Source organism: Bombina bombina, chromosome 10, assembly GCF_027579735.1.
Source record: "Bombina bombina isolate aBomBom1 chromosome 10, aBomBom1.pri, whole genome shotgun sequence".
Taxonomy (NCBI): Eukaryota; Metazoa; Chordata; class Amphibia; order Anura; family Bombinatoridae; genus Bombina; species Bombina bombina.
In genome coordinates, this window is record NC_069508.1 from 33177025 (window position 1) to 33190606 (window position 13582).

At 37.4% G+C, this 13582-nt stretch overlaps 1 protein-coding gene across 1 annotated transcript in view; it reads right to left on the reverse strand.

The window, feature by feature from the left end:
• LOC128640685 (ADAMTS-like protein 2) overlaps positions 1 to 13582 on the reverse strand; it is a 55658-nt gene that overhangs the window by 41608 nt on the left and 468 nt on the right. The window contains exons 2-7 of the mRNA XM_053693115.1: positions 12571 to 12673; positions 11041 to 11186; positions 9484 to 9601; positions 8440 to 8520; positions 4842 to 5017; positions 112 to 355 (exon numbers count right to left, since the gene is read on the reverse strand). Of these exons, the coding sequence (XP_053549090.1) occupies positions 112 to 355; positions 4842 to 5017; positions 8440 to 8520; positions 9484 to 9601; positions 11041 to 11186; positions 12571 to 12673 (868 nt within the window). The remainder of the gene's footprint in view (positions 1 to 111; positions 356 to 4841; positions 5018 to 8439; positions 8521 to 9483; positions 9602 to 11040; positions 11187 to 12570; positions 12674 to 13582) is intronic.

A 13582-nucleotide genomic window follows, 5' to 3' on the forward strand; every position in this document is an offset into this window, starting at 1 on the left:
TAGTAAGCATGACCTAGATTAAAAAGTGTATGTTTTTGGAGGATTATTCTTTATTTATTATTTGCTCTTGTAATAATCACACAATAATTGCTCCTTTCCTTTGGCAGTTACCTTTGCTTGATCTCTCGTTGTGTATTTCTGAGCCCACTGACTCCTGTTGGTTTCCCCAGTTCCAGGTATCAGGTGGTTCTTGCAAGTTCCCCTCAGACTCTCTCTGGGTCTCAGTCTGTACATCATTAGGGGCTTTAATACCCAATTCCCTCGGCCCGGAGTGAAAGGAAAGAGGTGGTTCTGGGATCCGAGGTACCATATATTCATAAGTAATGTGAGGAATCTTCCCATTGAAGTTGTAGTACTGAAGAAAAAAACAACAATATCAATATGCACATCTGATGCACAGCAGCGTGGGGGGGGGGGGGGGGTGCCCCATTAACTAATATACAAACATGTAACAATGAACAAGTGTAAGAATATATAGTCAATCTGCCTCCATCCTGTCACTTTTGTCTTGTTGCTTTTGTTATTCTCAACTTTAGTCTACAGACATTGGTTCTTGTGGAATAACCAGGCCTGCTAGTATCAACATGGTCTTAATAGATTTCTTGTTATCTTATACCAAGGTCGAATGTCTACAGTTTTCTTGCCTTTTACATAAACAATTATTTGTCTAAAATGCTGTTATTTTCCACTGAGTATGTTGTAATAAGGGGGTGTGTATGAAGCCCCTCTGTGTCAATTGACAATGTATGTGATGTAAACAATATAACCGCATTGTGGGTGGTCAATAAACAGAACAGTTGTTATACTTCATTTGTGTGGGCTTACAGTCTGTTCCCGAGATCTTGTATCAGGTGTGAAATTCTGCTCCAGCTGAGGTTAGAATACTTGTTAGTGATAAGTTGTATCCGGCCTCAGTAAGTTCCCCTAACAGTTCTGGTGTCGGAAGCTGGTATTCACTCAGGGCGAGTAGAGTTTTTTCCTTCCTATATCCTACTTTCTCTCTGTGAATTTTGGACCGACACGCTGAGGGTAGGCTGTTTAATATATATATTTTTTACGAGGGTTTGAGGCCCATTGTTCCAGGGGGTGTAGTCCCTTCTGTTGTTTAAAAGTAAAGGTTTGAGTCCTTTTGTATAAAGGTCAGTCCTTTTGGCTACAGGTTTGTGTTTATATATAGTGTTTAGTTAAATAATATATCACTGGAGAAGAGTTATCACTTGTCAATGTGTGTTGCTTAAATTGTTTGCATTGCTTGAATTGTTTATCTGCTGTAATTTTTCCTTATGCTGTGTATATACTGTAAGTATAAAGTGAATATGGGGTCTGTTCAAAGTAAAACGCTGCTTATTGTTTGCTGTGCGAGCTTGGTTTTGTTTTTTTGCTGCTGTTTGAATGTTGAGGAATGTAAAACGAGAGACATGTTTTGCCAATGTTTTCATGAGTAGCTGTGCGGCATAGCAGAATCGCAGACCTTAATTTTGTGACTTTGGATAATTTTTATTCAGACTATTACTGATAAGCTAGATTTGTTAATTAAATTCTTGACTTTGTGTACATAGAGGTTTTGCAATGTGATATGACAGGATTTTGTATGTGAAAACCCTTTCTTTTTGTTCAATGTTCATTGCAGAAACAAAGCTTCTGTGTAATTTATGTGTAAGAATTGTTTGTCTGTGTGAGGTTTACGCTCTACTAAACTTCTGAGGATTTATTATCTTGTCTAATTATTTTAAAGTTCTAAGTTGCTGGGATGTGGCCAATCTGAGCAATTTCAGACAATCCTAAGTACATTTTAACTTTAGTAAGGAGTTTATCTTGTCGTGTTTCTGTCTCTGATATGTTTGAGATATATGTTTTATTTAAAAAGATAGAACACTAATACATGTGTTTTTAATGTATGTTAACACTGCTTAAGAATAAATGTTGGGAGTGAGTTCAGTGAAATAGTTGAGGTATGCAAGTTGATATAAAGTTTTGTGTATTTGTTACAACTTTTGCAAAAGCTGGACTAGGTGCTTGTTTTTATTTGTGTTTTTCTTGACTGGTAATTAATTGGGCTAAAGCTGTTAACTGTGTGTGAATCAGTGTTTCTTAACTTGGAAATATGAGGATACAATGATTTGCTTTAAGCTTTATTATGTAATAATAAAAATGGGCACAGTGCTTAATTCTGTGTGCCAATAATAGCATTTTTTTTAACCTATAATCCAAATAATACAAAGGCATGCACAAGAAAACATACACAACCAAAATGTCAAAATGTCTCCTTGGCACATAAAGGTGATTTATAACACCCATAAGAGTAGGAGGTATATTAACTAAGATGAATAATAGACCCCATATTCTTTGCTTAAGATGTCTCTTGGTTTACAGATTAAAACAAGATCCAGGAATTGGCACAATCTTTAGTGCATCTGAGTAAGTGAGCTGTGACCATTTATTTTACAGTCCAGGTCTTTATTCACTGCAGTCTGTGCCCAACATAATAATCAATCTCAAGACCCCCTTAATTCCCAGATGTACAAACTCCCAAAATGATTACAGAAAAGTATTTGTTTGACTGAATCTAGTACCAGCAGATTATCCTACAAGAGAGATCGCTGTTGTAGAAGGAAGAACTGTTACTATTTACCGCAAAGGCCCTCAAAGTCATCAAATTAGAAACATGACTCAACAACCAAACATTGGCAGTACAATGGGCTGTACTGAAGGTCTCAGTGACTTAACGTGGCACTGTCATAGGATGCCACCTTTGCCACAAGTCAGTTCATGAAATGTCTGTCCTACTACATCTGCCCCATTAAATTGTAAGTGCTATTATTATGAAGTGGAAGCGTTTAAGAGTAACAACACCCCAGCCATGAAGTGGAAGATGACGCAAACTCACAGAGCAGTGCTGAAGTGTGTAGTGTGTAAAAACCGTCACTGGACTCTGGAGCAGTGGAAACGTGTTCTATGGAGTTTTAACTTACGCTTCACTATAATGCAGTCTGAACTCTTCTCCAATCAGCACTCTAGCCTTATGGCACTTTTTTGTAGCTAGTGCACAAATTGGAGAACAATTTCAAACCATTAGCTTACAAAAAAAAGAGCACAGGGGATTAGAATGGCACAGCTAGAAGAAAAAGTAAGTAATAGTGTATTTTTAATAGAAGATGGACTAGGTGCTTGTTTTTATTTGTGTTTTTCTTGACTGGTAATTAATTGGGCTAAAGCTGTTAACTGTGTGTGAATCAGTGTTTCTTAACTTGGAAATATGAGGATATAATGATCCAAAAAAGAGAGAGAGGGGGCGCCCTAAGTGTAAGAGAGGGGATGTGACCAAATAAATCTATACTTATATGTCTATATATTAAGTACTTGTGTTAAAGATTGGTACTAGCAAATCTGAAAAATACTAGTGAAAAATCAGTATAATATGCTGTGTATACCAATATCAATGTGAATAGAGAGTGGTAAATAATACAATGTGCAATATTATGCGGTGGAAATTAGTAACAATGTAATACAAAGTGATACAAATAATATACAATCATACAAACACAATGGTAATAAAGTGAAAGTCTCTATTGGGATGGGAGGCAGCTATCTGTGGTGATCCCGGCCAGGATCCAGGAGCGGCAATCTATGAGAAGAGAAAACAGAAGCGCCACATGGCCCAATATTGTTTGTTCAGAGATGGATAAATCTTAAGGTGATGAGTAAACTCACGTTTAGTAGAGCACCTCAATTAGTGCTAGATATGCGGTCTGGGATCTATTAGGTCACCCAGAAGACCAACCTCCTGCACAGGAACTGATGTCTATATAGGCGAGAGGGAAACACAGGTGCCAATATGGCCTAGTATTGCTGGTGCAAAGGTGTCAATACAAGCAAAGAGAAGAATAATACTCACAAAGTGTGAAGCACCTCTTGTGGTGCTATAGAGGCATGAAGGGGTCAATTCAGTCACCCAACAGACTTCTAGCCAGAGATACAAATGGATCCAAAGGTGTAAAGGATCCCACAACTGGTCCAGAAAAGCGAATATTCCTCCAGAGAGGGATAAAAGATATATGTCCCAAAGAAAAATGCAGCAAGTGTTCAAAATATTAAAAAGTGATTTTAATAAAAATTATAAAAATAACAGGCAACGCGTTTCTCAGCAGATAGCTGTTTCATCAGGCTTCAGCCTGATGAAACAGCTATCTGCTGAGAAACGCGTTGCCTGTTATTTTTATAATTTTTATTAAAATCACTTTTTAATATTTTGAACACTTGCTGCATTTTTCTTTGGGACATATATCTTTTATCCCTCTCTGGAGGAATATTCGCTTTTCTGGACCAGTTGTGGGATCCTTTACACCTTTGGATCCATTTGTATCTCTGGCTAGAAGTCTGTTGGGTGACTGAATTGACCCCTTCATGCCTCTATAGCACCACAAGAGGTGCTTCACACTTTGTGAGTATTATTCTTCTCTTTGCTTGTATTGACACCTTTGCACCAGCAATACTAGGCCATATTGGCACCTGTGTTTCCCTCTCGCCTATATAGACATCAGTTCCTGTGCAGGAGGTTGGTCTTCTGGGTGACCTAATAGATCCCAGACCGTATATCTAGCACTAATTGAGGTGCTCTACTAAACGTGAGTTTACTCATCACCTTAAGATTTATCCATCTCTGAACAAACAATATTGGGCCATGTGGCGCTTCTGTTTTCTCTTCTCATGAGGATATAATGATTTGCTTTAAGCTTTATTGCTGTAAATATCACTTTAAGGAGGTTCTATGTTTGAATATATGAGCAGATTATGACAGCGGAAGCTATAAAATACAGAAGCCTGGGGTCTCACACACACACCATGACACTGAGGGACTGGTTGGTTGGTCCTGGTGCAGTTAAGTACTCCAGCCCCTCACTCTGCACATTGGGTGGTCGGCGATATTTCACCAACGTTCCAGCCACACGAAAGTTCTGAGGATTGTCCATCATCATGTTTCCATTAATGTAAAAATTCCCAGCGGAGTCTGCCAGTGCTGGACAGGAGAAATATGGATACAGTGAAACAAAAAAAGATAAATAGAAATGAAAGGGGCATTAAAATTAAAATTGAATACCCCATAAAATGTTTAAAGGGACACATAACCAATTTTTTTTATTTCATGATTCAGATAGAGCATGCAATTTTAAGCAACTTTCTAATTTACTCCTATTATCATTTTTTCTTCATTCTCTTCCTATCTTTATTTGAAAAAGCAGGAATGTAAAGGTCCATTTTGGTTTACCTGGGTAGCACTTGCTGATTCTTGTCTAAAAGATTAGCCTGAGAATAATTTATACATGTATTTTTAAAAATTATATTAGCTGCTTAAAAATTGAAAAAATAAGGGTAAAGTTAATGTTCACAAAGCAGTGGGTGCCGACATATTGTAACTTAGGTTACACTGAGGCCAATTAGGAATGGTTATTAATAGCTTACTAGAGTATGCAGCCAATGACTATGTAGAATATAGCTGTGTCTGCACTTCCATGTTTAACATGAATTGGAAAGCCCACAATATTCAAAATTAAATTACAGGAAAGGAGAAGAAAATTTATAGTGAAAGTAAATTGCAAAGTTGTTTTACTATTTTGAGGTGTTTATTGTCCCTTTAACTAACATATAAATGATCTTATTTAATTAATGTACAATTTTCATTGTTTAAAAGTAGATATGTTCAAACATTTTTTTGTTATTCGATTGCAAAATAATTGAGTGAATTTGAATTAATTTTATCTGAAATTCGTTAACTAAGCAAACTAATAAAAGAGTGAATATGAATATGAGTTATTTCGTTCAATTTGTTTCCCCTATATTTTAAATAAAGAAACTAAATTATCAAATTAACTCATTTTTAATTTATTCATTAGTTTGTTTAATTAATGAATGAATTTCAGATAATTTTTTTCAAATTCATTTATACATTTGCAAAAAATATTAAATTCAAATTTTTGCATGTTTATTTAAAAGTATGATTTGAACTATATTTTTTAGCTCTAATAAATAAAATATGTTGTTTTTTGGCATTTTAACTGAGCATGTGCAAGAACTTTAATATTAAAAAATATATGTATAGTCTTTTCTTTTCTTATTATTAAAAAATATACTCAAAGTCTTTATATATACACTGCTCAAAAAAATAAAGGGAACACTTAAACAACACAATGTAACTCCAAGTCAATCACACTTCTGTGAAATCAAACTGTCCACTTAGGAAGCAACACTGAGTGACAATCAATGTCACATGCTGTTGTGCAAATGGGATAGACAACAGGTGGAAATTATAGGCAATTAGCAAGACACCCCCAATAAAGGAGTAGTTCTGCAGGTGGTGACCACAGACCACTTCTCAGTTCCTATGCTTTCTGGCTGATGTTTTGGTCACTTATGAATGCTGGCTGTGCTTTCACTCTAGTGGTAGCATGAGACGGAGTCTACAACCCACACAAGTGGCTCAGGTAGTGCAGCTCATCCAGGATGGCACATCAATACGAGCTGTGGCAAGAAGGATTGCTGTGTCTGTCATCGTAGTGTCCAGAGCATGGAGGCGCTACCAGGAGACAGGCCAGTACATCAGGAGACGTGGAGGAGGCCATAGGAGGGCAACAACCCAGCAGCAGGACCGCTACCTCCGCCTTTGTGCAAGGAGGAACAGAAGGAGCACTGCCAGAGGCCTGCAAAATGACCTCAAGCAGGCCACAAATGTGCATGTGTCTGCTCAAACGGTCAGAAACAGACTCCATGAGGGTGGTATGAGGACCCAACGTCAACAGGTGGGGGTTGTGCTTACAGCCCAACACCGTGCAAGACGTTTGGCATTTGCCAGAGAACACCAAGATTGGCAAATTCGCCACTGGCGCCCTGTGCTCTTCACAGATGAAAGCAGGGGCACACTGAGCACATTTGACAGACGTGACAGTCTGGAGACGCCGTGGAGAACGTTCTGCTGCCTGCAACATCCTCCAGCATGGCCGGTTTGGCAGTGGGTCAGTAATGGTGTGGGGTGGCATTTCTTTGAGGGGCCGAACAGCCCTCCATGTGCTCTCCAGAGGTAGCCTGACTGCCATTAGGTATCGAGATGAGATCCTCAGACCCCTTGTGAGACCATATGCTGGTGCAGTTGGCCCTGGGTTCCTCCTAATGCAAGACAATGCTAGACCTCATGTGGCTGGAGTGTGTCAGCAGTTCCTGCAAGACGAAGGCATTGATGCTATGGACTGGCCCACCCGTTCCCCAGACCTGAATCCAATTGAGCACATCTGGGACATCATGTCTCGCTCCATCCACCAACTTCACGTTGCACCACAGACTGTCCAGGAGTTGGTGGATGCTTTAGTCCAGGTCTGGGAGGAGATCCCTCAGGAGACCATCCACCACCTCATCAGGAGCATGCACAGGCGTTGTAGGGAGGTCATACAGGCACGTGGAGGCCACACACACTACTGAGCCTCATTTTGACTTGTTTTAAGGACATTACATCAAAGTTGGATCCGCCTGTAGTGTGTTTTTCCACTTTAATTTTGAGTGTGACTCCAAATCCAGACCTCCATGGGTTAAAAAATTTGATTTCCATTTTTTAATTTTTGTGTGATTTTGTTGTCAGCACATTCAACTATGTAAAGAACAAAGTATTTAATTAGAATATTTAATTCATTCAGATCTAGGATGTGTTATTTTAGTGTTCCCTTTATTTTTTTGAGCAGTGTATATTATAGGCTATATGCATTTACTCCCCTTTTTTGATCTCCTATCTCTACATTTGCATGTTTTCATGATTCTCACCTGGAATAAATATTTATCTATCACACAAATTTTGGACTCCAATGTCAATCATTTTTATTTATTTTCTATTTTTATAACATTTTGTTACTGACACTTGAAAACATGATGTAAAAAAAAAAACTGAATACATTTGAATACTGTTAAATAAGCAGCTTATTGTAGGGAAGATACGTGGTTTGAAATTGACTTGAATTAGAAAACCCTTCGATGACTTTTAAATGAGGACGTATGTTAAAGGACCACTCAATGCAGTAGAATTACATAATTATCAAGTGCATAATAAAAATACAATGCAATAACACCTACTCTGAATTTCAAATAAGCAGTACATTTTTTTATGACAGATTTATTTTTTTCTCCAATTTTCGGCCCTCCTGTATCATGTGACAGACATCAGCCAATTGCAGACAAGTATACATATACCCTATGAGCTTGAGCACATGCTCGTTCCCCAGAAAATTTGAATATAAAAAGACTGTGCAAAATTTAATAATGAAAGTAAATTGGAAAGTGTCTTAAAACGGCTGCTCTAAATAAAAGTTTATTTAGACTTGAGTGTCCCTTTAAAAACAAAAGATTCTGCTTCTTTGGTCTTCTGTTTTAGATCATTAAAGTACAGCCCCGGTGATTCCTTACCTAAAATATTTTCTGTATTTCTTTTTTCTGTGATTAATATATCAAAGGCTCCGACTGGAATCAATGTGATTAGAGCGTAACCTGAGGAAAGAGAATAATAAAATCAAAGAGCTTTAAATGCTACAATACAGTATGTTGGTAAATTTACATGCTGTGATACAATAGAACATAAACTTTGGCACAACCGATCCTGCAGGTCTATGTGTTTAATACCAAACAGTTAAATTACTAGTTGGGAACCACAGAGAACTGCTGGCCCTGAGCATACATAGGGCTAGATTATAAGTGTCGTGCAAAAAATTTTTTTTCAGGGTTCAGTCCTAATTGCTTTCAAAGTAAAAAATTAGATCGGTTGGATTAGCAGTGATATTACAAGTTGAAAGTAAAGTTAGCTCCCGAACAAAAGATTCAGGTGCGCTAACTTTAGTACTTCGGATATCGCAAATCTACGTCACAGCTTCAGGAAGCTCCAGCAGTCATGGCAATGGGCAGCAGGCATCTGTCTTCATATGGTAACAGAACAGGATCGAGGTAATGTTACCATATGAAGGCAGATTGCCAGGTCGTTACAAGCAGTAAAACGGTCTGTGTCACTGTCTGTAACGATCTCAAATTTTGTTGGCTGGAGGTGTGGGAGGGAAGGCGGGCGGGCAGCCCTTCGGCAGAGGGGGGGAGGGAGAGGCGGAGTGGGAGGGGCTGCACACTGCAGAAAATTTATTTTGAAGGGAGAAGGGGAGAGGTTTGGGACTACTACACTACAGAAAAAAGTCCTAAACTGCATACTGACAGACTGTCCGCCAGTACCAAAGATGGTGGGGATGAGTGTGTGGGAAGGGGAAGAGAGGTGTGTGGGAGGAATCACAGAGGTGAGAGGGTTATTCCTACATTACAATACTATTACTATTTACCAGCTAGCTAATTAACTAATTCAAGTACGGTGTACAGCTGCAATTAGCGGCAGATCTCACAAACCATGACAATCCCACAATATGTGGAACGATGAAGAGCTCTGGTCATGTGATATATAGTTCACTGGTTTCTTACCTAAAACACACTTCCGAAAGCTTCCTGATACCCGGTAACAGGTACTCCCATCTCCACCACAAACTCCGCATCGATCTAAAGATCTAGTAGAGTGCAGATTCCCATCGCATCCCACTGGCTGCCGATACATAATAATGTTGTATGAGACTATAATTCCTATATCACCTGTATATGCACTATACCCCTGGTATGCTTATGCAAACAGTGCACAAATATGCTAATTAAGCATACATTTATTTTTGTTTTTATAAAATAATGTTAAAAGGTCACTGTACTGAAAATTATGTTTCCCTTAATATGTTTCCAATAACTTTTATACCAGCTGCAGATAATTAAATATATGGGAAATTGCTGATTAAGGTTTATTTTTGTATATGAAAAAAATTATTTAATTATTTTCTTGCTCAATGTAACGTTAACCCGTTTTTCTGAATACCAATTTAAGTGAGCTGAGCCTGCAGGAAGATCATACCTGCTCATGTTCTCTTTCTTTATATACACAAAGGCCAATATTTAGGTACTGACATTATCATTTTTAATTCCTAGAATAAAGATAAAGGTGCAATCTCCAGTACATTTTATGCAATACAGCTGGTTTAACAAGTAATTGGGAAAACGTTAAAGGGACAATGTATGATGTAGTAGGAGTTCATTGTATTCCAAACTCTGGAAACAACCTCCCACTCGGAGGTAGATTTCTGCTGTGCATCTTGTTTTCTATATATAATTCTGCATTATATTTTCAGTATAGGTTGGGGTTTCATCTGACAAAAAGCAGCTATTTTAAAATGACAAAGTAAAGGTAAAGGAGTTATGTAAAACATTTAATTGGGAAACACTAAAGGGGAGAAAATTTTGGAGTACAACGTCCCTTTAAAAGGGAAATTAAATGCAAAAAGTTATTAGCAATAAAATTAATTTTGCTTTTCAGGGGGAAAAAAATGCTTTCATTAATTATTTTTCTCACTTTTCCTAAAATTTAACACTAAAAATTTGTCTTTTTTTCTGTTGTCCCCAGAGAGGATGGAATAGATTCTAAAGGATCCAGATCTCTAACCCTGCACATGCTACACAGTGCTTGTTTGATCAGGGCAGGTAGTTCATTTACATTTTTTCCTTAATTAGCCAAAGTAACTGAGATAAGGTAAACACACTCAAGGCTTTCAAATGGTGTGTCAGAAGACTGCAAAACTATGCAGATTTTGCTAACTTAATGACAGTTTTAAATGCTTTAAAACATGTATTTTGTATGTATAAATATTTTAGAATCCAATGCTTAATTGTTTATATTATATATATATATATATATATATAAATAAATAAAAATACTTCTATGTTCTTTTAAGTAAAAGCTGTTTCGCCTTATTTAGAAATTAATGCTTATTGGTTGCTAAAACAACAACTAAAGCTGCATTACTGAACAGAGTTTCCACAAGTCTGAAATCAGTTTTATTCAGCACTGGGGGAACAGGTGAAAGTACCTTTAATAAGATTCACCAATGAAACCTTTAGTATTAAAATAAAAAGCATTTTAAATCTCTGTAACATAAGTGATACCTCACACTTGCCGCTGATGCAGACTCCTTGGTACGTCCTATCCTTACAGCTTGTGCCGTCGTGGGCGGGTACCAAGAGCTGCCTCTCCCGCGTGGTACTGGTGCACTGAAGGTCACATGGTTTGCTAGAGATACTGGTATAATCATCTGAAACACAGCAGATGACACACAGTTAAAGGGAGAGTAAAGACTGTAATGGACAGGAACATTAAAGGGACATTTAAGTATTTTTTAATTTATGCATTTGCAGTTGTTCACTGCATTACAAAATATATGTAAGCAAAATAAATATTTTAAAAGCATATAAAACTGATGTTTGGTTAAAAAAGATTGTGCATTATTTGTAAGGCCCATGACACACCCCTTGAAAAGCCTCTTGAATTGTGTTTATCTTACTCGGTTTGCTGTGGCCAATTATGGACAGATATAATATAGCTCCTGCACTTATCAGCCAATCACTGTGCAGTATGTAGGAGTGTCAGGGCTCTGTATTTCACAGTATACAATCTACCCTCTCTGTGGAGTGGTGCTAAACTACAGGGAAATTGCTGTGATTTTGTTAGCACTGTTTATAGATACATCCCTTGCAAAGACTGGTGGAATTCCTGGTCTTTCTTGTTGTAGCCCTTTAGCAATATATGTAAATGAACTTGTGCTCTGAATTAAGCAATCACTTGGTAGAATGTCGTAGGCTCAGGTAAATTTCACCATACTTAAATATGATGGAGGCACTCCAGTCTTTTTAAAGAGAGTGGAACACAATTTACTTAGTTATTTTACACCAAAAGCAGGCAAACTCATGATTGTATATTGCAATGTTGTGTTTTTCCCCTCAAACTTCAAATAATCCAAACATAAAGATTCTAAGATTACAGTTAAGGAATAAGAACATTTCGAACAATAATTTCTAACAATGGAGCACTCACAATATCATACAACCTCATTTTACAAGACAGGAGGTAAATCAATCTAAGGTGGGTAGATGTATACGCCCAAATTATCCATCTCTTAGCATGAGATGAGTTGACCATGTTATATAGAATGTAGTACCAGATAGAGGTGGCATTTATATACCATGTAAATATGCATAGAGAGAACAGGTATATATTCTGAAATAACTCTATGTGCAAACACAATAAATAGGAAACTCACCTGATGTTACTTTGCTCCAGAAAACCTCTAAGCACAATTGTAACTCTACTAAAGGATGCTCTGGGTTTAAGCTACAAGTGGGTCCTCAAGCAATATCCTATGAACATAGATCAAGACTCTATAATAATTCCTGATATAATGATGACATAGAAATGGATTTGTAACACTGTTCTTCAAGGGCTCTCACCTGACCAATAGTTATTATGGATATGTCTGGTAAAAACAGCTGAGTATATGTCTGTCATTAGGAATGGTCTGTTGGTAAGAGATATACACATACAATATGGTGTTTTATTGACCAAGGTTGATACGATATAGAGTAGCTATGGTTATGTGTGATATTGCATCTTTTACTATGTACCATAAGGAAGTCACTTACCCGGATATAGTGGCACCCAACGATGATATAGCTTCCCAAAAGCTTTAGCATTAAATGCAGAACACTGATATTGTTTGAAGCTTGCTGAGCCAGGTGGGCAAGGCTAAAAGCATAAAATAAACAAGTTTCAACAATGTATTCATAGATAGAGAAAGAGATAGAGAGGTAGATAAGATAGATATAGTGGAAAATGTTTTGTAGATGATCCATTTATATAGAAGGTGTATAACAAAGAACTTGAGCAGAATTTTTTCACTCAGCTTTCCACTGGAGCGTTATCTGACATGAATATTAGTACGGGCCCCCTTAAAAATCTGTTATCTGACATGAATATTAGTACGGACCCCCTTAAAAATCTGTTATCTGACTATTAATACGGACCCCCTTATAAATCTGTTATCTGACATGGATATTAGTACGGGCCCCCTTAAAAATCTGTTATCTGACATGAATATTAGTACGGGCCCCCTTAAAAATCTGTTATCTGACATGAATATTAGTACGGGCCCCCTTAAAAATCTTTTATCTGACATGGATATTAATGCGGGCCCTCATAAAAATCTGTTATCTGACATGGGCATTAATGCAAGCCCTCATAAAAATCTGTTACCTGACATGAATATTAGTATGGGCCCCCTTAAAAATCTGTTATCTAACATGAATATTAGTACGGGCCCTCATAAAAATCTGTTACCTGACATGAATATTAGTATGGGCCCCCTTAAAAATCTGTTATCTGACATGAATATTAGTACGGGCCCTCATAAAAATCTGTTACCTGACATGAATATTAGTACGGGCCCTCATAAAAATCTGTTACCTGACATGAATATTAGTACGGGCCCCCTTAAAAATCTGTTATCTGACATGGACATTAATGCGGGCCCTCATAAAAATCTGTTATCTGACATGGACATTAATGCGGGCCCTCATAAAAATCTGTTATCTGACATGGACATTAATGCGGGCCCTCATAAAAATCTGTTATCTGACATGGACATTAATGCGGGCC